General features: G+C 35.7%; 1 protein-coding gene across 50 annotated transcripts in view; it reads right to left on the bottom strand.

Annotated features, from left to right (window-relative positions):
- Positions 1-25876, bottom strand: part of EIF4G3 (eukaryotic translation initiation factor 4 gamma 3) — a 333558-nt gene that overhangs the window by 54156 nt on the left and 253526 nt on the right. For 25 of the 50 annotated variants that reach the window (XM_072750926.1, XM_072750897.1, XM_072750898.1 and 22 more), the window contains 5 exons: positions 23810-23943; positions 21846-21965; positions 21349-21459; positions 15174-15344; positions 8665-8862 (listed from right to left, as the gene is read on the bottom strand). In XM_072750926.1, coding sequence (XP_072607027.1) covers positions 8665-8862; positions 15174-15344; positions 21349-21459; positions 21846-21965; positions 23810-23943 — 734 coding nt within the window. The remainder of the gene's footprint in view (positions 1-8664; positions 8863-15173; positions 15345-21348; positions 21460-21845; positions 21966-23809; positions 23944-25876) is intronic. The other 25 variants (XM_072750903.1, XM_072750907.1, XM_072750908.1 and 22 more) reach the window with 1 other exon arrangement.

The following is a 25876-nucleotide window of genomic DNA, read 5'->3' as shown; positions in this document are numbered from 1 at the left end:
CATGGAGCCTGCTCCTCCCTCTGCTTTTGTCTCTGCCTCTCTCTCTCTCTGTCTCTCAAGAATAAATAAATAAAATCTTAAAAAAAAAAGAAATAAAAGCAAAAAACAAAACCAAACCAGTCCCCCAAAAGAGACTTTGGGCATAAAATAAATTCAAATTGTTATTGTTATATACCCACTTACAACACATACCTGAGAGTCTATGATGTGCCAGGAACTATTCTAGGCACTGGGAATTTAGCAGTGAAAAAACAAAATAGAAGAAAAAGTATTCTGCTCTGAGGAGTTTACAAGCTTCTGGGGTTCCTGAGATATGGATTTTGATTTGAATTATGATTTAAACAAAAACACAGCAACTGAAAATTACCAACAATCCAACTAAAATTTTTAACTACAGATTTAGATACAGGACAACACTCTCTTGTTCACAGTTCTCCATTTGCCATTCAATTCAATTCTCCTCCTCCTAAGAGAAGTACTGAATTCTAGTTAAATGCCTTGCAGTTTGTAAAAGGGGGCTTGTAAGCCTCTTTAGACACTCCTAGTTGAACTAATAGAAGCAGCAACATACTCCAGAGGCAGTCTCCTATTTTCTTACGATGTCCATAAGCCTTAGATGCCAGAGGTTTTACTTAGTACAGCTCTATAGAAGCAGGCAGTTGTATACATGCCTGTCTCTGTGTGCATAATAAATATGGCATTTACAGAGCAACTTGGGAAATCCAAAACTATTACATCAATTTCCTCTGTAAATCTAAAGAATTTCTGAAAAGCCTACTCCTTAGGTCATCGTGAAAAACTGACACACAATATACTTGTATTCTCTAGCCTTCATCTATATAATCCCTACAAAGTAACGAAAGGGATTTTATTTTTACTTTTTAAAGATTTTATTTATTTATTCATGAGAATCAGAGAGAGAAAGAGAGGCAGAGAAATAGGCAGAGGGAGAAGCAGGCTCCCTGCAAGAAGCCCGATGCGGTACTCGATCTCCGACCAAGGGATCATGCCATGAGTCAAAGGCAGCCGCTTAACTGCTGAGCTAGCCAGGCGTCCCATGAAAGGGATTTTATTTATTTTTTTAAGATTTTATTTATTTATTCATGAGAGACACAGAGAGAGGCAGAGACACAGGCAGAGGTTGAAGCAGGCTCCATGCAGGAAGCCCAGTGTGGGACTCCATCCCAGGACTCCAGGATCATGCTCTGGCCTGAAGGCAGGCGCTAAACCGCTGAGCCACCCAGGCTGCCCTGGAGCTGTTTTTAAACCTTTTTTTCTGCCTCCAAGTCATTCACATAGATCACATATCTCCATTTAAAATCCCTTTTGTGGGGATGCCTGGGTGGCTTAGCACCACCTTTGGCCCAGGGCGTGATCCTGGACACCGGGATGGAGTCCCACGTTGGGCTCCCGGCATGGAGCCTGCTTCTCCCTCTACCTGTGTGTCTCTGCCTCTTTCTCTCTCTGTGTGTCTCTCATGAATTAAAAAAAATAAAAAAAACACAACAAAACAAACAAACAAACAAAACAAAAACAAAAAAAAACCCAGCTCCAAACTGAGAACAAGTATCCTTCTGAATCTTAAAATGTCAACAATCTAGGCTAGGGTTCTCAACTTCGACACTAGTGACATTTTGGGTCAGATAATTCTTTGTTGTAGGGGGCTATCTTATGCTCTGTAAGGTGTTTAGGCATTCTGAGCCTTTACCCAGGAAGATGCCAGGAGTCAGAACCTAAAATGTCTCCAGACATTGTCCAATGTCCCCTGAAGAACAAAACCACGCTTGGTTGAAAACTGATCTAGGCCACTACTTGAGGTTTTACCATTAACACTCAAAACCTTTAGATTAGAGTACAAAAGTCCTATTTAGGCAATTTCCTAAATTTCAGAGAAGTTTGTGAAAGAGTGGTAATAGAATGGTTTCGAGGACTAAATGAGTTAGATGTGACAAGTTTAGCACATACCTCAAAAAAAATATTGCTATCATTCCCACTACCACTCACCCTCACTACTCGTGGCTATACTACAGCACTCAGTGGTTAACTAGAATCTTTTACTTTGAATGACCAACATTGACAATCCAGGACCAGTGGCAAAGGTCTATATATTTCTTACAATTATGAGTCAGGCCAAAGACCCTGAAATTTAACTTGTGGTGTCTGAGTAAAATACTGATAATGACCAAGAAGTTACTTAAATAACTCAATGAGTACGTGGACAGAAAGAGAGCAACTGCCTTAGGTGATAATTTAATTTTTTATTAATTGTCTTCAATATCTCTTATTCCACTGGGAGGTATGATTTCTCAAACTAATAATTATTATGTAAAAGAAAACAAAACAGTGCCATTGGTAAAGAAAGTTTGGAAAAAACAGGGTGCCTGGGTGGCTGAGTTGTTCTTTTTAGTATTTCTCCCTCTCCTCCCCCATACTTTCTTTTATTGTAAGTAGCTTTACTATCACTAGTCTAAACGTTTTCCTATATTTTCACTTATTTTTTTTTTTTTAATTCATGCTTGGGGTTTGTAAGAAATTGTTTCAATCAGGGCTTTAACATCTCAGCACTTGTGAAAAATTTCTCAGCCACTCTCTTCAAGTATTGCTTTCTTTCCATTTTTTCCTCTCTCCTCTTAGGATTCCAATTAAAGCAAAATTTGATCTTACTGAATCTGCTCCATCATTACCCTCCCTTTTGTATTTTTCATTTTTTGGTCTCTCTCTGTTTCATTCTGCATTCTACAGACCCATCTCCTACTTCATAATTCTTTATTTCAGCTGTATCTAATTGGTTATTAAACCAACCTATTAAGTTCTGAATTTTATTAACTATTCAGTTCTGGGATCTCTATTTAGTTCTTTTGATACGTTCTCATTCTCTGTTGAAAATTTCAAGCTACACTGGCTGCCTTCGGCTCAGGGCATGATCCTGGAGTCCTGGGATCAAGTCCCACATGCACAGAGCCTGCACAGAGCCTGCTTCTCCCTCTGCCTGTGTCTCTGCCTCTCTTTCATTCTCTCTCTGTGTCTCTCTCATGAATAAATAAATAAAATCTTTAAAAAAAAAAAAAAGAAAAATTCAAGCTATCTCTATTACCTTGAACATAATAATGCCTGATAAAGCCAATATCTAGAGCTTCTGTGGGAAAATTGTTTACTGCTGGCTCTCATTCATGGTGTCTTCTTCCCTTCTGTTTTGTTATTTCTAAGTATATGTTGGACATTTCATTTGAAAAAATTGTTCATAGAAATAATTTAAAGACAAATATGACAGTTTTTTTTAAAATACTATAGTTTTAAAAGCAATCTGTGCTTGCTCCTTCCAAGTACGTAGCAGGCACTAACACAATTTGAAATCACTATAATCCAAATTCAAGGACTGAGATTATTTGATGTTGACCTATACACAGTTCCTGTGAAAACAGGTCAATTTCTGATTCACCTGTTTCAAGCATGCAGTACTTTGGGATCCCAACCTAAAATACAAGAGGATTAAAAAACAAAACAAAACAAGAGGATTTATTAGAGCCTCTTCCACCACTCCTTTGGTGAACAGTATTCCCAAATTCTGTCCCCCTAGCTCAACAAGTCTATAAAAAACAGTTATTCAAGACATTTAATTGCCTTGTCTATGGAGAAGTTTTACTAAATCTGCTCATTTTTCTTTGGATTTCTACCTTTTCAAAGATCTTAACCTTAGTAATTCTTTACTGTCCTTCAAAATTTTTAAAAATACTAAAGGCACCTTTTCTAGTTGTTATCCATGGAATGGTGTTCTAGATCACCTAGTTTGTCAAAACTAGAAGCCCTAATACTTACTCCTCTGTACTTTTGCTTAATCTTACTTCAAATTTGATGTTTGGTATTTCCAAAAAAGTATATTATTATTATATATGTACTTAATAGAAACAATTTCATTTTGCATATTATAAAAAATTATTAAATGATGTCACACTGTTCTTCCATACTATTTTTGAGACTGATACACACTAATACATTCAGTATTACTTCATTAATTTTAACTACGGTTGTGTGTAGTTATAACCACTGACTAAATATTTATAACCACCGACCAAATAAATTGTGGTTTATCTCAATTATCTTGTTTAGGCTTACTTCGTTTGTTTCCTATTATTCACTATTAAAAGTAATACAAAAAATAAACATTCTTAAAAATGATTCCTTGTGCACATCTGGTAATTTCTCTAGGATATATACTAAGAAGTAAAATTCCTGAGGAATAGTATATGAAATCTTCAACGTTATTGTCTAATTACTCACCAAAGTGACTGTATTCATCTGTTAACACTTTAAATTATTTCATATTTTTCCTACTCTAACAAGTGTGACTTGTACAGAATTATGGTTTGTTATTTCCCTAATCAAGAATAACAATGAGTATCTTGTTAAATTCATCAGCTATTGGATTTTCATTTCTATAAATTGCCCTTTTATAATTTTTAAAGAGATTTTATTTGAGAGAGAAAGGTAGCGAGAGAGAGAGATTGCAAGAGAGAGCAAGAGCAAGGGGGAGAGGGAGAAGCAGGCTCTCTGCTGAGCAGGAAACAGGATGCAGGGCTTGATCTCAGGACCCTGGGATCATAACCAGAACCGAAGGCAGAGGCCTAAAGAACTGAGCCACTCAGGAGCCCCCCGCTATAAATTGCCCTTTTAATTGGGCTATTTCATTGGATTTTTTCCTCCTTAATTCCTCCTTAATTCTTAAATCTTATATTCCAAATAGAAGCTCCCATGTTGTGGCTTTATCTTTTTATTTTATTTATGGTATCATTTGCTTGTACACCAAGGATTGCAAATTTTAATAGTCAAATCTCAAATTATTTTTTTACTCATTTTGAATCTTAATCTTGCTAAAGAAAAACATTTTTTAAAAGATTTTATTTATTTATTCATGAGAGATGAAGAGAGAGGCAGAGACACGGCAGAAAGCGAAGCAGGCTCCATGCAGGGAGCCCCACCTGGGACTCAATCCCAGGATTGCACACCAGGCTGAAGACAGGCGCCAAACTGCTCAACCACCCAGGCATCCCTTGCTAAAGAAAATTCACCCCAAAGTTCATGAAGATAGTCTCAACTTTCTCCTAAAAGGTGAGCTTTTATTTAGATTTTCATTATTCCCATGACTGATTTTTATATTTTCTATATAGTAGAAATGACTCTATTACCAATGTCCCCTCTTATTTTAGGCCTTCAGTACCTCAAAAGTAAATCAGGTATGGTACTAGAAGTAACAACGTTGTTACCTTTAAGGAAGAGGGAAGGGCACAGTTCTATTTATTGACCAGGGTGGTAGGTATGCTCACTTCATTAATATACACTGACCTGTTCACTAGTGATTTATATACAATCTTCTATATGCGTGTTGTAATGGTATGATAAAGCTACCTCATACCAGTTCATGGGAACCAACTGTTCACTCAAAATTTTGTGAATTAACTGTCAAACTGTCACTGGCTTAAAATCAGCCATGGAGAAACTGTATCATTAAATTTGACGAAAGAAACACGCTTTTCCCAAAGAGAAATATATTTTTTCCCAAAATATATTACGTCTGTAATATATTTTTTTTAAAGTTTAAAAATCTGTAACCTTTGGTACAGAACTCTGGGGGAATTTATACTAAGAAAGCAAAAGCTTCAATATGTAAGGGTAAATACTTTGGTGTTTATTGGAGCACTGCTTGTGGTTGCCAGAAAACCCCCCAAAACCAAAAAAAACCTAGAAACAACATGGGGGAAAGGGGAGGGGAGAGGGAGAGGGAGAGGGAGAGAGAGAGAGAGAGAGAGAGAGAGAGAGAGAGAGAGAGAGAAAAGGCTGGGGAAATTGTGATATACATATATCTTCAGATATTATACAACTACTAAAAAAGTATGAGTAAAATCTATCTGTACTGGCCTAGAGGTATGCTTAAAATGTATTAAATGAAAACAAGTAAACTACAAAAAATACATATAATTAATATCAACCCAAAAGTATTCTCTTTATACATATGCATATGTTTTTATATAATTTTCTGAATATAAATAAGGCTGTGGAAGTACACAGACAAACCATTCACAGTGACTGCCCTGGAAGGAAGAACAGTGTAACTAGATGGGACTGTAAGAAAAGAGCAGTAACTTTTCTATGGAAACCCCTATACTGCTAGATTTATGTTATTCTGTAATTTAAAATAATCCTGTAAAGTTTAATCAATCTTATTTTAAAATAATAATAGCAAAATTCACATAAGTGGTTGGCTTCCTATAATTTCTATTTTAATCTAACTTCTATTGTGGCCAGGCCTTTTTCTAAAGGCCACTTTCATCAAGGATACTCTCTTATTAAACTTTAACAGGGGTGCGTGCGTGGTTCAATCAGTTAGGTGTCCAACTCTTGATTTTGGTTCAGGTAGTATTCTGGAGGTTGTGGGATCAAGCTCTGCATGGGGCTCCTCTCTTGGCAAGCAGTCTGCTTGGGATTCTCTCACCCTCTGACCCTCCCCCCCTGCTCACTCTCTCAAATAAATTATATCTTTTTTTTTTTAAGATTTTATTCATTTATTTATTCATGAGAAACACAGAGAGAGAGAGAGGCAGAGACACAGGCAGAGGGAGGAGCAGGCTTCACGCAGGGAGCCCGATGTGGGACTCGATCCCAGGTCTCCAGGATCACAGCCTGGACTGAAGGCACTAAACCGCTGAGCCACCAGGGTTGCCCTCAAATAAATTATATCTTAAAAAATAAACAAAACTATCAGCAATCCTTCCCTCCCTATAGGATTAAATCTAAAATTAGTAAAGAGCACTAACATGTAAGTCAGGAGATCTGGGATCTAGTCCTAGTTCCAATTAGTGACTACAAGATGTCATGGCTGCCAAAAGGAAAATTAGAGACATGAGATGGAGAAACAGTTTGCCTTCAGATACGTATGGTATATGGTACGTTAGAAGGCAATATGGCAAGTGACTGAATAATCCTAGTCTTGGGATTCTAGTACAGCCACTTACTAGTGAGGTGACATTAAGCAAGTTATTTATCCTTTTTTAATCCTCAGTTTCTTGTTCAGTAAAGTGGGGCTAATAATACTAACTTTTGAGGGTTATAATAACTATTAAAAATAATATATGTAAAAAAAAAAAATATATGTAAAGCATCTACCCATAATGCAACCTAGTAGGTGCCTAGATAGTTTCTGTTATACAATCATCCTGATTCAGCCAGCATTTCAAGACCTTTGCAATCTTTTCCATTACCAATGTAATTCTGAATTATTTAGGGAAAACTATTGGTTAAATACTAAGTTAGGAACTTTATATACACAATCTCATAAACATTATTATTAAATTATTGTTATTGTAAGAGCCTCAAATTGTGTGCCTTAATCTTATTTTATGGATTAAAAACAGGTTTAAACAGGTAATATAATTTTATAAAGTTATAAAGTTTATAACAGTTCATTATAAAGTTAACAGCTTGTAGAGAAGCAACTTAAATATAATTTTCAAGTTAAAATTTAAAGCCAGAACTGTGAGACGCCAAGCCCGTGTCTGTGACTATTGTGCCACATGCCGTTGACCTGTCTCGGTCATGAGCTCTTCCTTTTTCCATGTCTTCTCCCACCATGATCCTGCCCCTCTTCATGCCCTACCTGAACTCCACCTACTTCACAGAAGCAGTTTGTCATTCTACCAATAACATAGTCATTTCTTTTTTGTTCTACTTGATTTTTAGGTCTAGAATATCCATTCAAGCATCAACAAATTTCAATATCACAGAATATGCTCTAAGTGGTCTTAATTCTTGTTAATACTGGGGTTTTTTTCTATATGGATATTAAATTCATTAAAGACAGAAGAGGTAAGTTTTCCAAGTTATAATAGACTTACCTATTTTTGACACAGGAATTCAAAAAAAATTCACAGAATGTCAGAATTTTGCATTTTCATAACAAGGCACAATGACAATGAGTTGTGATAAATAGGAAAAAACTTAAATGTTAAAGGACACACATTTCTGACACAAGTACCTTGGGAACAGAAACAGGCAGAGAAAACACAGATGGTACATGGTAGTGTTCTGACTGCAGAATAGAGGACAATGAACACTAACCAGAAGCTCTTTGGTCTCCCATTCTGTCTTGCCCTAGTTTTGACAGGCTGTAGAGATTAAATGGCTGTGGACAATGTAAAGAAAAAGAAATCTAATAACTTCTAAGAGATGACATGATTACTTTTGAACCTTTTATGACCATAACTATCCTATCATTTTCACCGAGGCTCAATTTAGAACCAATATATTTTCCAGTTTTGAATCAAATGTGAATATAAGCATTCATTTTATTTCTGTAAGAAGACACACCAGGAGAAGTAGGTTGCTCATGACAATAATTTCACATTACTAATTTAAAACTTATTCAGCATTGCTCACAATGGATAGGACCATAACAGACCTATTTCAGGCCAGTCTCCATATCCTCTCCAAAGATGGAAGATACATTTTAATAAGGCAATATTCTTTTTATACATTGAGAGTATTACATTAAAAAGCACTAAAAATATATTCTCCCCTTTACGTTGCCCCAATAACACTTCTGGGAAGAATGTGTAGTGAGGGGAGAATATACCTCTTGGAGATTTCTGGTTTTACTCCTTCCTCTCTTCTTACCGTTACTAGACATCGACACATGTTTGCGTAAGCCACAGAGAAACTGGGCTCATCGATTGCCTTCTCAAAGACCAGGTCAATGACTCCCTTCAGCCGCTCCTCTGTGTCAACAGTAAGTCCTGACACTTGCTTCATCAGTTGGTTGAACATCTGTGGTGTCAATTTATTTAAGATACTTCGAACTTTCCTAAAAAGTTCCTAGAAGGGCCACAAAAAAGAAAAGAGTGTTATAGTAACTGTGACAGGATGATTCTTTCTGTAAGGATTAATAGTTTGTTTATAATTTGTAAGTTTGATTTCCCCAATTTTTGGTTGAAGATTTTATTTCTTTGAGAGAGTAAGTGAGAATGAGAGCCCAAGTGGGGGACGGGTGGGAGAGGGAGAAGCAGGGAGCCTCCCTCATGCAGGGCTGATCCCAGGACCCCGGCATCACAACCTGAAATGAAGGTAGACATTTAACCATCTGAGCCAATCAGGTCTCCCAACTTTCCAAATTATTAATAAAGATTGTGAACTCACCACAGAATTAAATCCATCTATTTTAACCAAACAGCAGCAATTATACCATTTCTTCTCCACAACTGATGAGAATTTTAAGGACTAGGTATATTCACTGGCAGGAGTATTATCTGGCACATTACTCAGGGCAATTTGGCAATGCGCATTAAAAGCTTTAAAATTACGGTATTTTGAACCAGCTATTGTACTTTTAGAAAGTTATTCATGTTTAAGGAGGTACAAAAGATTTTAGCCACATTGACTTCCATCAATATCTCTTTATAGCAAATAATTTAAATGTCATAAATAGAAAATCTGTCTAAATTATGGTATATTATGGTAGAGAATACTAGGCAGCAGGGTTTTAAACTCTCATCAAATTAAAATAGAGGAAAACTTCAACTAGAAATAAAGCATGTATAATTCTACTTAATGGTAAAAGAATGACTGCTTTCCCTTATAAGGATAGGAAGAATGCAAGACTGTCCATTTTTACCATCCTCTTCAAAGTCATACTGGAGGTCCTATCAGTTCAAAAGCTTGCACTGGTGGTATAGTGGTGAGAATAGCTGCCTTCCTAGTCAATGCAATAAACAGAAGAAAAAGAACTACAACCTATACAGATTGTAAAGGAAGAAATAAAACTATCTATTCATAAATGATACGATTATGTAGAAAATCATAAGAAAGCTACAGAGAGACAGAATTAAGAAATGAACCTAGCAACATTGCAGAATATAAGTCAACGTAGAAATCAATTTTATTTCTATGCATTAGCAATGAACAACTAGAAATTACATATTTTAAAATTCCTGTTTATAACAGTACCAAAAACCATTAAGTATTTAGTTAAAAATCTAACAAAATATCCATAGGAACTGTATGATAAAAACATAAATCACTGATGAAAGAAATCAAGCAGGACTTAAATAAAGAGATCTGGGTCATGTGCATGTATTAGAAGATTCATTATTGTTGTCAGTTTTCTCTAAACTGATCTATAGATTTAAAACAAGCTCAAAAAATCTTAGTACGGTTTTGGAGCTTTTTGAGAGAAATCAAGAAGTTGCTTCAACAATTCATATTAAAAGACAAGAAAAAAAAAAAAAGCCAGAATAGCCTAAGTGATTTTGAAAAGTAACAAAGTTAGAGGACTCCTGCAACCTGATTTCAATATTCACTAATCAAAGATAGTGTGGTATTGGACAGAGGACCAACATATATATCATTGGGACAGAATGTATATCCAGAACTAGATTCACGCATATATGATGAACTGATTTTCAACAAAGGCACAAAGAAAACTGAATGGAAAAAAGATAATCTTTTTTTTTTTTTTTTTTTAAGATTTATCTATTTATTTAAGAGAAAGCAGAGCGAGCGAGCTAGAGAGCACAAGCTGGAGGGAAGGGCAAAGAGAGAGGGAGAAGCAAGCTCTTGGCTGAGCTGGGAGCCTGACTCAGGGCTCAATCCAAGGACCTTGAAATCATAACCTGAGCCGAAGGCAGATGCTTAACTGACTGAGCCACTCAGGCGCCCCAGGAAAAGGAAAACCTTTCCAACAAATGAGGCTGGAACAACTGGATATATATAAGGAAATGAAAGAAAATAAAAAGAATCTTGATCCATACCTTGCATGAAATACAAAAATTAGTTAACACTGGATCACATAAAGAAATGTAAAACCTAAAGCTATAAACTTTTTAAAAATTATTTATTTATTCATTCATGAGAGACACAGAAAGAGAGAGAGAGAGAGAGAGAGAGAGAGAGGCAGAGACACAGGCAGAGAGAGAAGCAGGCTCCATGCAGGGAGCCTGACGTGGGACTTGATCCCAGGTCTCCAGGATCATGCCTTAGGTCAAAGGTGGCGTTAAACCGCTGAGCCACCCCGGCTGCCCAAGCTATAAACTTCCAGAAGACAAGAAAGGAGAAAAATTTTGTGTTCTTGGGTTATACAAAGATTTTTTTAGATAGGACAGCAAAAGTACAACCTATAAATGCAAAAGTTGATTAAATTCAACATGATCAGGGATGCCTGGGTGGCTCAGCGGTTGAGCATCTGCCTTTGGCTCAGGGCATGATCCTGGAGTTCTGGGATCAAGTCCTACATCGGACTCCCTGTGAGGAGCCTGCCTCTCCCTCTGTCTGTGTCTCTGCCTCTCTCTCTGTGTCTCTCATGAATAAATAAATAAAATCTTAAAAAAAAAATTCAACATGATCAAAGTTAAAAAACTTGATTTCTGCAAAAGATACTATTAAGAAAATGAAAAGACAAACCGCAGACTGTGAGACAATTTTTGCAAAATATACATTTGATAAAAGATTTGTATCCAGGATATACACAGAACTCTCAAAAGTCCATTGTAAGAAAAATAACCAGCCAGTGAAATAGGGCAAAAGGACAGAAATTTTACCAAAGAAGATATAAGAATGGCAAATAAGTACATGAAAAGATGTGTTTATTCAATATATTATTCATTTGGAAACATAAATTAAAAAAATAAGAAGCTACCACACATCCATTAGGATGGCTCTAATTTATAAAGCACAAAATACTGAGCACCACTGAAGAAGTGGAATAACTGAGACTCTTGTGCCTTGCAGTGGAAATGCAAAATGGTCCAGTAGCCACCTTGGAAAATAGTCTGGAATTTTCTGATAACGTTGAACCTATATTTATCAGACAACTCATGGATGCCAAAGCTACAATTTTATCCAAAAGAGACAAGAGCTTATGTTCACACAAATCCTATACATAAATGACTACAGCACTTCTATTCCTAATTACCAAAACCTGAAAACTGTTTACCCTGTTAATGGGTACAAAATGTGGTATATCCATAACAAATGAATACTAATAGGTAATAAAAAATAATCATATATGTAATGACAACAAATGCATCCCAAATGTAAAATGTTAAGTGAAAAAAGCTACATTCAAAATGATTCCATTAATTTGATATTTTGGAAAAAGCAGTGCTATTAGGACAAACAACAGATTAGTGACTAATAAAGGTGGGCATGCAGGGAGATTAAGTATAAAGTAGCACAAGGAAATTTCTGCGGTGTGATAAAAACGTACCATATATATTTTTTTAAAACGTACCATATTTTGTTTACAGTGAAGTTACATGACTGTGTTCATCATTCGTAGAACTATATACCAAAAAGTAAATTTGACTGAATGTAAATTATGCCTGAGTAAAATATGAATTTGCACAAATCCAAGAAACCATTATATAATAACTGAAAAGGCCTATAAAATGTTTTATTTGATCCCTATACAAATTGATATCTGAATATACAGATTTTTATTTTATTTTTTTCAAAGATTTTATTTATTTGAGATAGAGAACAAGCAAGAAAGAGAGCATGGGCGGGGGGAGAGGAGCAGAGCAGAGGGAGAGTGAGAAGCAGGCTCTCCATTGAGCAGGGAGCTGACACAGGACTCTATTCCAGGACCCTGGATCATGACCTGAGCCTAAGGTAGACAGTTAACTGAATGAGCCACCCAAGCACCCTGGAATATAAGGACTTTTAGAATATGTGTCAATATATTAACAGTTTTCTCTAAGAAGGAGACAGTAAATAAATCAATTTAAACTTTAAAAATTACATGCTCAAGTTTTTCAGCAATGAGGAGATCCCTGGTTGGCTCAGCAGTTTGGCGCCTGCCTTTGGCCCAGGGCGTGATCCTGGAGTCCCAGGATCGAGTCCCACATCGGGCTCCTGGCATGGAGCCTGCTTCTCCCTCCTCCTGTGTCTCTGCTTCTCTCTCTCTCTCTCTCTCTCTCTGTCTATCATAAATAAATAAATAAATAAATAAATAAATAAATAAATCAATCTTTTTTTTTTTTTAAATAAAAAAAGTTTTCAGCAATGAGTTAGCATTGCTTTTATAAAAAAAAATTAAGTTTCTTAGGGGCAGGAAAGTCACCAAACCTCTCTCAATTGTATCTATCAACTGCAAATATTGGGGAGTTAACCTGTGCTTTAAATCAAGAAAGAAAAAAAACACCTCAGGGCACGTGGGTGGCTCAGTTGGTTAAGCGGCTGGCTCTTGGTTTCAGCTCAGGTCATGATCTCAAGGTCCTTGGATGGAGCTCTGTGTTGGGGTCTACACTCACCAGGGAGTCAGCTTGGGTTTGTCCCAATCTTTCGCTCTCCCTTTGCCCTCATCTCTGCCCCAACATGTGCCCTCTCTCTCTCTGGGGTAAATAAATTGAAAGAAAGAAAAAAAGGAAAAAGGAAGAGAAGAAGAAAACAACCTTCAAATACCTTCAAATATTTCAGATGATAATTTAAGTTTGAAAAAGTAGGACAAAAAAGGTAATTTATTAAAGTAATGAACAGCAAAGTAACTAGAGTTAATATACTGTATTGCATATTTGCATATTTGAAAGTTGATGAGAGTAGCTCATCAAAAGTTTTCATTACAAGAAAAAATTTGTAACTACACATGATGACAGATGTTAATAACTGGACTAACTGTGGCGGTCATTTTGTAATATCATTTTGTAATCATTACAGTGTAAAAACTGAAACTAATATAATACCAATTATATCTCAATAAAAAAAAAAAAAGAAATCAGCATCAAAACAACTTGATTGAAAATCATTAATTCACTATAACTGCTATCTACTTGCAGCCCAACAAATTCTGTATTAGGTGCAAAAAAAGCATCAGGCATAGTTACTGCCTTCCAGACCACTGAACATTATCTGCAGAGACAAGAGGTGCTGAGTAAACATGAGGTAGATGAGGAACCACAGAAGGGAGTAGTTCATGTATGTACAAGAGAGGTCAGAGGCAATGGGTTAGTCAGCAAATGATAATGAGGCCAGGTTATGAAGGGCAAAAATAGCTGGCGAAGTCACTGTGTGACAACTATACTCAAATAAAGACTAAAATAAATAAACCCAAACAACTAGGGGAGCTTCTGTGGCTCAGTCGGTTTAGAATCTGACTTCGCTGCAGGTCATGATGTCAGGGTCCTGGGATCAAGCCCCACATAAGGGTTCCCTGCTCAGCGGGGAGTCTGATGTCCCTCTGCCTCCTCCTCTGCCCCTCCCCCCAGTTATGCTCTGTCTCCCAAACAAATAAATAAAATCTTTTTTTAAATAAAATCTTTAACTGCTTTATATTACTTTATTGAAACTGCACAATAGCCCTATGAAGTAAGTAATATTAGAATCTCAATTTTACAGTTAAGATTAAGAACTTGCCTAATAGAACTTGCTTCTGTCTCCAGAGTTGAAGCTTTTGATTCCTAGTTTAAACTATTCACAGTGAGAGGAAAGATACTTAAAGAATGAGACACTGAAAAGTCAGCATATGATATGTAATGCCTGACTCCAGTACAGGTAAAAATTCAAGAGGAGACTCTAGTCTTGGTACCTAGAAGCAAAAAATCCAAAAAAGATAGTAAAGGTAACCCAATATAGGAAATGGCACTGTGTACAGCAAACGATGAATAAAGACTACATAATTTGACACAAAAAAGTAATTTTGTTTGGATTAAAGGAATCCATTCAATTTATCCTGGAGTTCTGCAGGCAGGTATTCATAGAAAGATGAAAAGAAAATTCAATTTTATATCAAAAGACTCCAAAACAAGACTAGTTTAGAAATTCTAACTTATTAGAATGAAGGCCTGACAAGGGGACATAAAGCAATATGTTAACAAGAATAGGGTACTCATTGGGAATCTAAAAACACATTTTGAAGGGAAGTAAGTATTGATCTAAGCCTAAATGATCAAAGTCTATGACATATAAACCCTCTAGACACAGTATTTTGTTTTGAAAATGAAACGAGAAAATAGTAGGCTATCTGGCACATGTTATGCTAAAGATCTTAGAATGAAGCTTTTAAAAGCAAAAGAAATTACAAAAATCTTGAACTAAAATCTCTAGATATACTAATAGGATAAAATAACAAGTTAAAGCAAATTAAAACAAGAGCATTGTAATTTTAAAACAACGTTAGAATGTGCTTCTGTTCTCACCTGAGTTTTAATGTTTTCAGGATCCTCAGCTTGGCTATCTCGTTTTTGGCTAGGCTTCCAGGCATTCTCTGCCTTTTTCAGGTGCACATCTTCTTTCACAGAGACTGTGATAATCTTCCTGGGCTCTCTTCTTTGGCCAGGTTGAGATCTCCGTGGTCCAACGTTCAACAACTAGGATAAGAATATTCTTTATTATATCTACAGAGAGTACTTAAAATTTACTGCCATTGCGGTGCTGCTCAAGTCAAGGCTGATGATCACACCAAGCACTTCCTAGATGCAAAGATGGGTATTAAGCACTCAATTTAGATGTGATATTTTGGGGGGAGAAGGTAAGAGGACAACCTTAGAATATCATCAATGTAATGCTCTCCACTAACACAGTTTTTAGTCCTGAAGTCCTAAATTAGATAAAGTGATGGAAAATTTTGTTTGATACTGCTATTGTTTCTAACAAAAAAGAGTACCTCCAAACCGAAGCTTTATTTTTTATTAGTTGCTTGACTTTGGATTGCTCACTTGAATAATCATAAAAATTCACAGGCAGGGGGCGCCTGGTGGTACAGTAGGTTAAGCATCTGCCTTAGGCTCAGGTTATGATCCCAGCATCCTGGATCAAATGAGTGAGCACCCCACCTTGTATTGAGCTCCAGCTCAGCGGGGAGCCTGCTTCTCTCTTTGCCCCTCCCCCTACTCATGCTTGTGCGCTCTTTCTCTTTGAAATAAACAAATAAATAGTATTTTTAAAAATTCACAGGCTGTAACCATGGCAGTTACAAAGCTGCTTCAAAAGCTAGATTTCTATACTGCCAGTGTGAAATGCAAATATAATTTTATCACAAAAATTCTCTATAGCGTAGACACCTAGCCTTACTACAGATTTTAATGGATCCTTCTGAATTTCTGGGGCCAGAAATACTAAAATAAGTCTTTCTTATATTATTAAATGAGATTTAACTGAATTGTTTCCTGAAAAAAATGTCCTTCTCTCTTCATCAATTCTTAGTTCCTGCTAGAGTCCCACTATACTCACTCTGTTGAAAACACTTGCTGGTATGTCATAATGGTCATCAACGAAAAATAATTACTGCAAGACATAATGAAGTAAAAGTTGCATTCTTTGTATTAAAATATCTTTAATAGTCACTACCCTAAATGTTAGGAAGTAATTTTTAAAGATTAAACATTTGAACTGATAGTAAGTTCTGCTCCTCCTGAATCCGCTGCATATTGACAGCCTTTTCTGATTATTTTGTTTTTTTATTCTTAAAGATTTTATTCATTTATTCATGAGAGACACACAGAGAGAGGCAGAGACATAAGGCAGAGATAGAAGCAGGCTCCCTGCAAGGAGCCGAATGCAGGACTGGATCCTGCACCTCAGGTTCACATCCTGAGCCAAAGGCAGATGCTCAACCTCTGAGCCACCCAGGCGTCCCTGTCTCTTTTTTTCTTAAGTAGGCTCCACAGCATGGAGCCCAACACAGGGCTTTAACTCATGACCTTGAGATCAAGGCCTGAACTGAGATCAAGAGATGGACACTTAACCAACTGAGCCACCTAGGCGCCTCCAATAAACCATTTACTAAATGCTGAGTAAATACTATAATTAAGCTTCAAGAGGGAAGAAAAGAAAACACAGAAAACATATAGATCAGAATTTTTATCTCACTTAATATCCCAATGCTGCCTTTTTGAATTTACATGAAGCTGCAGAGAAGAAGAAACTTTAAATTTCATGCTATATATATATATATATATATATATATATATATATATATATATATACAGGTTCTAAGAGATAGATGGTCTGAGGCTGAAACTGATAAGATTGAAAGCCTTTTAAAAAATAATAATACTCATTCTCAGAATTATACTTCACCATCTGCTCTAATTAGTAATAGCAGCATCAAGCATGTATCAGGATCAAAAGATAAAATTTCTGGACAATACACACCAATCTTGTCAAATATACGCAGCTAAGCACTCAGCATAAATGATATGATCTCAGAGCATTTGATACACATTAAAAAACCTGAGGTACCACACAGTATAACTAAAAAAGAAATGAAGAGAACACCACTGGAAAAGTACCAACAGGGACTGGATAGGACTACTATATAAACATTTATTTATAACTGAAACTTTGATATAATAGCCCAGACAAAACAAGCAGGTAAAAGAGTGCATGCAGTAATCAAGTATTACCTGATTTTTATAATTCAGGTTATATTCTACTATAAACTAGAATGGATAACTAGTGTGGGGTAAAATCTTTTTCAATGCTTGGAAAAGCTCAATTAAACACCTACATCACAAGACATTTAAATTTACCCATGCATTTGCACATAAAAATTTGTCAAGAACAAAGATCACTGAATGTAATGAAAGGTAATTATATCAAAATCAGATAAGAGCCATAGTAATCATAATTTGGGGATATAATTTTAATCATGCTTGAATGAAGTACAAAATTTCCCAAAAGTACTGGAAACATCAATGAATATGCAGTGAGATTTGCATCTAGAAACTAAATATGACTTATGCCAAATCTCTTTACCAGCTCCAAGACAAGTATGTATGGATTTCAAATGAACTGCATAAGGATGTGAAAACTTTTACTAAGTAGGTAATAACGTTTCGAAGGATAATAAGTTTTGAAAAGATAACATAAGATGCTAGTCCCAAATAAAAGGTTGGTATGATAACCTATGTGGCAAGCTCTCAAGAGAACCTTGAAAATTATTATTTGGTTCACTGGATATAACTAAGAAAGGTATTGTTCACAAATATTTAACCAAGAATACTGAGTCATCAACAGATTATACTTATAAATGCTTAACACACTTAATAAATTAATTTCTAATGTACTCATGCTTATACTCTGAAAATGAATTCACTATCCAGAATGTCAATGTCTGGAAGGACTATTGAAAGCAGAAAAAAAAAAGAGGCAGATAGAAGACAAAGGGACTGTGGACTTTGAGTTCAATTCTGCTATTTATGAGCAAAATTACTGTGAGCAAGTCTCTGAACTTTGTTGAACTTAGGCTTTCTAATACATTTAATGCCAGTCCTATCTACAAAAGTAATTATAAGGATCAAGGATATAAGGCATATAAAAGGACCTTAAAAACAAGTAAGTTATTAATACCAAAGAAGAAAAAGAACTTTTTAAAAAGTGTTATCTGTATTGATAGAATTAACCTTAATATCATGAAAAAAATGCTTATTTCATGTCCTTTTGGTGGGTGTATGGAAAGCTCAGTACAAATTGTCAAATTTACAGCATCCTTCAAAAGATGCACCATATATAATGAATGAATCATTTACTAAATAAACACACACAAAATCTAGGATCCTGTGTTAGAGTTATGGAAAATATATATATATATATATATCTGTGTGTATATATATATATATATATATATATATATGTATATATAAAAGAGGCCTGGTCTCTTTGTTTAAGGGACAATCTGATTGGAAGAGGAACTTCCTGGGTGGCAGAGCAATTTTAAGTCATAATGTGCTCAGGGTCCAAAAATGTGACAACTCAAATAAACATCAAAATTTTGTGTTAACTAGTGAGTTGCAATTTCTTTTTCTAGGTGAACTGAAGTTTAAACTTTTTTACCCACTCTCATATGTTTCTTCAATGTATTAAATAAGAAATCATACCCATCTGTTTTAGAATTCAGTTTACATTGCTCTTCCCTCATTCATAGACTATAACCTTAAACATACTGGCTTACCTGAATAACCGAAGAAAACTGAACCAATATTCATCCTACCAAGTTTTAAAGAGAGAGAGCCAAATGTTTCTTTAAAGGACAAAGGGAAGGAGGATCTAAGCTCAGGAAACCTTTCTGCCCCTAGGAATTTTATAATAGCTCAGCTAATCTCAAAGCTAACAGAAATAAATATAAACGGCAAATTACTAGTATAGGTCCACTGTCTCTCTCTCAATACATTTCTTTTGGGGCACCTTCTGTGATGTCTGACCACATTACTATTAAAATCAACATCACAATTGCTAAGTAATTTGATTTTTATTTATTTTTAAAGACTTTTTAAATTTATTCATGAGAGACACAAGGAGAGGCAGAGACACAGGCAGGAGGATAAGCAGGTTCCCTGCAGACAGCCTGATGCAGGACTCTATCCCTGGACCCTGGGTTCCTGAGGATCATGCCATGAGTGCCCTGAGCCTAAGGTAGATAGATGCTCAACCTCTGAGCCACCCAGGTATCCCAGTAATCTGACTTTAAAAAAGTAGAGAGAAGATAGTGTCTGAGTGGCTCCAGTAGATATATATATTACTTCCATCAAAAGACTCTTATGTTTGAAAATGCTATGTAACTGCATATGACATATTGAAACACCTGCTATTCATTCAACATATTTTGTAATAAGTCTTTTGAAGGGAAGTTAATAGTAGGAGTCATAGTTACTTAAGCCATATCAAGAAGTCTAAGTCTAGTAAGACCTTAATATCTTTGGGTGGTAATCATTTATAAGCCAATTGGGAGGCTGGGAAAAATGATTAGAGGTATGGAGCCAAAAATGATGAAGAGTAGGACTTCTGCATTTTCCCTAAAGAGCATTATTAACTGTTCCTTTATATGTTACACAGCTACATTCTATGAAATTCCCAACTCAATCCCCAACAATATACCAAGAAAAGCAGGACAAATTAAATGGAGAATGTTTGTTATCTATGGGAGGTGCTGGAAGAATAATAACTTGTATCAGGCTTACCATATCAGTATTACTCTGATGAATCACAATTTTACTTAAAAATTAGCTTGTGGCATATGACAGAACTATTTAAAGAAAATAAGATAACTAAAGCTGACCTTTTTGGAGGTTATTACAAGAATATTACAAATTCTTGATAATGGCTCACAAACACATTATTTTGCATCAACTCATTTACATATGTAAGCACATAGATTAGTGGGCATACATTGTGATAATTTAAAAATTCATTTTCTGATTTCAATATTTTGAAAAATACATAGATTATCCTCAATTTACAGCACTTCCTTTCTGCTATACCTAATTATTAAACAATAGTAAGCTGGTGATGAGAAGTGGCAGTATACACTGGAATAGGAGACGCAGAAAACCATAGCTTCTGTGAGCGACATATGAATAAAACAGACCAATACGATGACAGATGCTGTTAACTAGAGACTAATAAAATGGCATCAACATTATTTCCAATGTTTGGCAAAACAAACATATAAATCAAAAATGAAACAAAACCAAAAATAAAGCTACAAGAAATATAACTTTACACGATCAAAAAGGGAAATAATGCTGAAAAATAACGTATCAAATGGTTTCTAGAAACTGCTTTCTAAGACTTTCTGGTAAGGCTAATTCAAACTTGAGAAAAATTTTAATTTAGTATTTACAGAAAATAAAGATTAAATTTCCAACCTGTGTGAGAACAGAATATCACACACAGAGATATTGTTAAGATGGTAATGCTCAATAAATAATATGCTTCAAATTAAGGAGATTTTCTGTAGGTTTTACAAAGCCTTTAACACATTGTAGGCACTGAAATATTTTTAATTAGTGTTTGGCTGCAGGCAAACAACAAATAATTCAAATATCTACAAAGTGACATTTGTTTTCTGATGGTACAGTCTCATTTCAAAGCAGGTTTCAAAAGTTGCCATTTCAGAAAAAAAAGGTGATGGGGAATAAAAACTGTCACCTTAAATAAAAAATTTTTTACAAACATAAAATAAGGTAGTCTTAACAGAGTGATCTGCAAATGCACAAACTCCAAGCTCCTCCATTAGTTTAAATTAAGCACTCTCTATACCATTCCAACTTGGGAAAAATAGGTAGTCACATCATTGGCAACTTTCCCCCATGCTTTCTGCAAGTCTACAAAGCATGAAGTAGGCACAGCCTGCCACATCCTGCACAGTGCAGTGCCCCAGCATAAATCCACTGGTGATGTCACTTCTACCGCTGAAGAGCCTGCCAACTGGGGGTGTAAAGGAAACCTGCAGTTTACCAATACTGCACTCTTTTGTACATGTCATTTGTTCATATTTTGACTTCACAACCTACAGTAAGTGAGAAGAACAAAACAGAAAATATCATAACACCAGAGACTACTGTTAAAAAAAAAAAAAAGGATTCAGCGCACCCCTAGAGGCAGGCTCTTCAGGGGTGGGTGCGACATCGCCAGTGGAGTACAAGCTGGGGCTTTGCTCTGTTCCAGAATTGGCAATCCATGCCTGCTCTGCACTTTGCAAATCTGTAGAAAGAAAGACAAAGAGATGGCCATTAGCTGAATGTCATTAGAGATCTCAACTATATCAGGACACCTCAAAATAAAACAGGAGTCCTATTTAAGGTTGACTAAATTTTTAACCCATCTGCAGTTCATTTCAATTGGAAAAACTATGCAAAAAAATCAAGACCAAATTAATGCAGACCAGTTTCTCACAAGTAAAAATGACTCAAGTGTATTCTTTATTTGCTTTAATATTAGTATGGAAAACAGGACAAGTCTTCACTCTTGTACTTCTTCTTAGTTAGAGGAATCAATGAAAAAAAGCAGCTCTCTTGCCACTGGACACAAGATGTCATGAAGTCTATGACATTTTCTAGCTAATTAGGTTATAGGAAACTTGCACTTACAGGTACACCTCTTCCACCAGAGGTTTGCCTTCCAAAATCTGCAAAGGCTGGAGTAAAGTCTGGTCCTCGAGGCAAAATCCGAGGATCCAGAGTTCGCATTGGCAATTTGGGTTGGTTGATCTGTATGAAGAAACAAAGGAAAGCTTAATACAAGTTCCAAAGCATTCAGTGGCAAATAGGTAAAAACTTAGACTGAAAAGTTTTGTAAGCTAAAATGATGAGCACTGGCTTTCTGAGGCAGCAAAGTCCAATCTGAACCATCTGAATCTGAACCAATCTGAACTTCTCCCAACAGACCAGCAATTGTTTTCTGGCGCCCTGGGACTGGTTAGGCCTAAAATTCCTGAGGGGAAGCTAGACACAACCATTAGATTGGCTAAATGGACACTCAAGGACAGGCAGAATGACACAAGAAAAGCTATGAGATACTATAAACTGGGGACAAATTTGGGGATTTTTTTCCCCAGGATATTCACCAGGACATCAGAGTATTCACTGTGAAGAATCCTGCTATCGCACATGTCGATTTTGTTGCTGTTGTCTTATAGTTAGCAAAGCAAATACTTTGAGTGAACAGTAAGTCTCTAAAAGAGATATTTTCTTTTTTCTTTTTCTTTTTTTTAAATTTTTATTTATTTATAATAGTCACAGAGAGAGAGAGAGAGGCAGAGACACAGGCAGAGGGAGAAGCAGGCTCCATGCACCGGGAGCCCGACGTGGGACTCGATCCCGGGTCTCCAGGATCGCGCCCTGGGCCAAAGGCAGGCGCTAAACCGCTGCGCCACCCAGGGATCCCTAAAAGAGATATTTTCATGTGTGATCACTCATTTAAAATCTTACTCGATCTGTCTTGTTAATTGGTGGTATTTGGCTTTGTATCAGAATGTAATATGACTATAGACTAAATAAAACTAAGGAGCTCAGGAAGAAATCAACTAATAATTGGGTAAAGTCAGAAACCAATAAGGTAGGAAGATAAGGAATATTTTCTAGAGGATAATCTAATTTAGTGAATGTAAATCTTATTTATTTATTTATTTATAAATCTAATTTAATGTATATAAAACCTACCCTCTAAAGTAGCCTCAAATTAGTACTGCCACTTAAGTACCTAAGAGAGAAGACTTAGATCAAGAGAAATAAGAAACCCTGTTGCTATAAAAGAAGAAAATAATACACATATGGTATAGATAAGCAGGTGCTTAAAAATCTCAAAAAGAGGTGGATTTCATTGTGAGAGAGAGCTACCCTTTACACTTCAATTAGGATTAATAATTTATCTTCAAAACAAAAATATTTTAAGCTTGGTCATCAGCACTGGTTCATCATTGATATACATAAAATTACTTGGGCAGATATATATCTGACTCTACTCTTTTTAACTTAAGACAAAATAAACACTGTACTAATTTTCTGTATGGACCATTAAGAACAGTAAAGAGAAAAGGTGCCTATTTGCCAAAATTGAAAAGTAATCACTAAGTATGTATTTTTGAATTATGAGATTTAACATTACTTGAATTATGCTGATTACCATTTCAGTTTGATTGGCCAAATATACTCAGGTTCTGACCTGTCCTCAAAGCCATTCTAATTCCATACTGAAATTTTAGACCAGTGAAGAAAGAGCTCCATATCGCTTTTGTCGTTATTAGCCCAGCAGATACACATTTTTCACCATATCACTAGGCAATAGCTATAATAATAAGCAGACAATTAATGAATTTTAAAATGTTACCACTTAAATAAGGGCCAAACCCCAAGGTTAGAGTAATCTACAGTAAACCCTAAATCCAAGATTATGTAGGAAAATGCTAGTATTTAAATATTACATACTTTAATTCAAATATATTTAGTCTAGCAATTCTTAAAAATTGCTCATACTTCACATATCTGTACTGATAACTGAAACCAGTTCCCTAAAAAAAAAAAAAAAGATAGCTTTCTCTGAGTTTACACCTTACTTTGTCAAGAACCACATCACTGATGGGAGGCAGGCCCTCTGGTTTCTGTATACAGGCTGGCATGTACTGGAAGTCCAGCAAAAACTCCCTGTCATACTGCTTCTTGCCTTCTGTATCAGCAGGCTTCCAGGAATCTAGAAAAAGGGATGTAGGCAGACAAGTGTCTTTGGGATCATTTATATGTATAACCAATCAGAATATAAACGAGATTCCGGTATTTATCCTGTCATAGACTAAAACACAAAGTAAACACAGAGCTACTGTCAGAAAATGTGATGTAAAAATTTTAAACTGTCATATGTTCCTTTATCCCTTCTGGATACCTTTGGATAGTAATCTGACATTTCTACAGAAACCAATTAATATACACATTAAGCAGCCTTTGGCCAGAAACATGCAATAATACTCATTAAAATAAACTACCAAGCCTTTAAATACCTCAGAAATAAGGGATCTATAATACTCATTAGTTTCCTGTGAAAGAGGGATACTTTGGTTCTTCACTTGGAAATGTTATTTTGGAAGGGAAAAAAGGGCAAAAGGACACAAAACAAATACAAATAGCTGCTTTAAGATTCTGAAAAGGCTAAGCAGCTACATTTAAATTTTTCTCCCAACTATGGTTTACTTTTGAAGCATAGTTGACTTACAATATTGTATTAGTTTCAGATATACAAGACAGTGACTTGATAACTATATACAGTACAAAAGGCTCACCATGGTTAAGTGCAATTAACCATCTTCTACCATATAGTTATTACAATATTATTAGCTATATTCCCTATACTGTACTTTTCATCTCTGTGACTTATTTATTTTTTAACTGGAAATCTGACCCTCTCAATCTGTTCACCTTTTTTCCCCACCCCCCACCCACCTCTCCTCTGGCAATCACAGGCTGTTCTCTGAAATTATGTTTGTTTCTGTTTTTCTATTTGTTTGTTTTATACCTTTTTTTTTTAAAGATTTTATTCATTTATTTATGAGAGACACACACAGAGAGAGATAGAGACATAGGCAGAAGGAGAAGCAGGCTCCATGCAGGGAGCCCGATGTGGGACTCAATCCCAGGTCTCCAGGATCATGCTCTGGGCTCAAGGCGGTGCTAAATCACTGAGCCACCCAGGCTGCCCTGTTTGTTTTATATCTAATGGTGTTTGTCTCTTTCTGTCTGACTTATTTCACTAGGTGTAATACACTCTAGGTCCATCCACATTGTCATAAATGGGAAGATTTCATTCATTTTGATGGTTGAGTAATACTCTACCATGTGTGTACACCTTGCATGCACATACACACATATATACACACATCTTCATTTTCCATTCATCTATCAGTGGACACTTAGAGTGCTTACATATCTTGGTTACTGTAAATAATGCTATAATCAACATAGGGGTGAATACCCAAAAGGAGAATTACTGGGTCATATTTCCATTTTTAATTTTGAGGAACCCCCATACTTGTTTTCTATAGTAGTTGCACCATTTTTATTTCCACTAATAGTGCATGAAGGTTCCCTCTTCTTCACAATCTTACCAACACTTGCCATTTCTTGTCCTTTTGATACTAGCCATTCTGCCAGGTGTGAGGTGATATCTCATTGTGCTTTTGATTTGCATTGCCCTGACAAATAGTGATGTTGAGCATCTTTTCATTTGTCTAGTGGCAACCTTTATGTCTCCTTCAGAAAAATGTCTACTCAGGTCCTCAGCCCATTTTTTAAATTGGATTTTTTTATTTGGTGTTGACTTGTAGTTCTTTACACATTTTGGATAATAACCCTTTATCACTATTGACTACAGCTTAATCTGGAGAAAATAAAATTATGTACTTGCTGAAATAACTGAATAGGGAACGCACATATATCCTTCTTCAAATATCCTGACACTCTCTTGGCTAATATACATATATAAAAATACATAAAGTTTTATTTAAATATCTCTAAACTTAATGTGGGGCTTGAAATCACGATCCAGAAATCAAGAGTCACACATTCTTCTGACTGAGCCAGCCAGATGCTTCTTAGCTAATATTTTAATATTAATTTTAAGTTAATTTTTATTA

Source organism: Vulpes vulpes, chromosome 2 (assembly GCF_048418805.1).
Source record: "Vulpes vulpes isolate BD-2025 chromosome 2, VulVul3, whole genome shotgun sequence".
Taxonomy (NCBI): domain Eukaryota; kingdom Metazoa; phylum Chordata; class Mammalia; order Carnivora; family Canidae; genus Vulpes; species Vulpes vulpes.
Note: the sequence above shows the minus strand (reverse complement) of the source record. Positions and strands in the feature narration are given on the sequence as shown.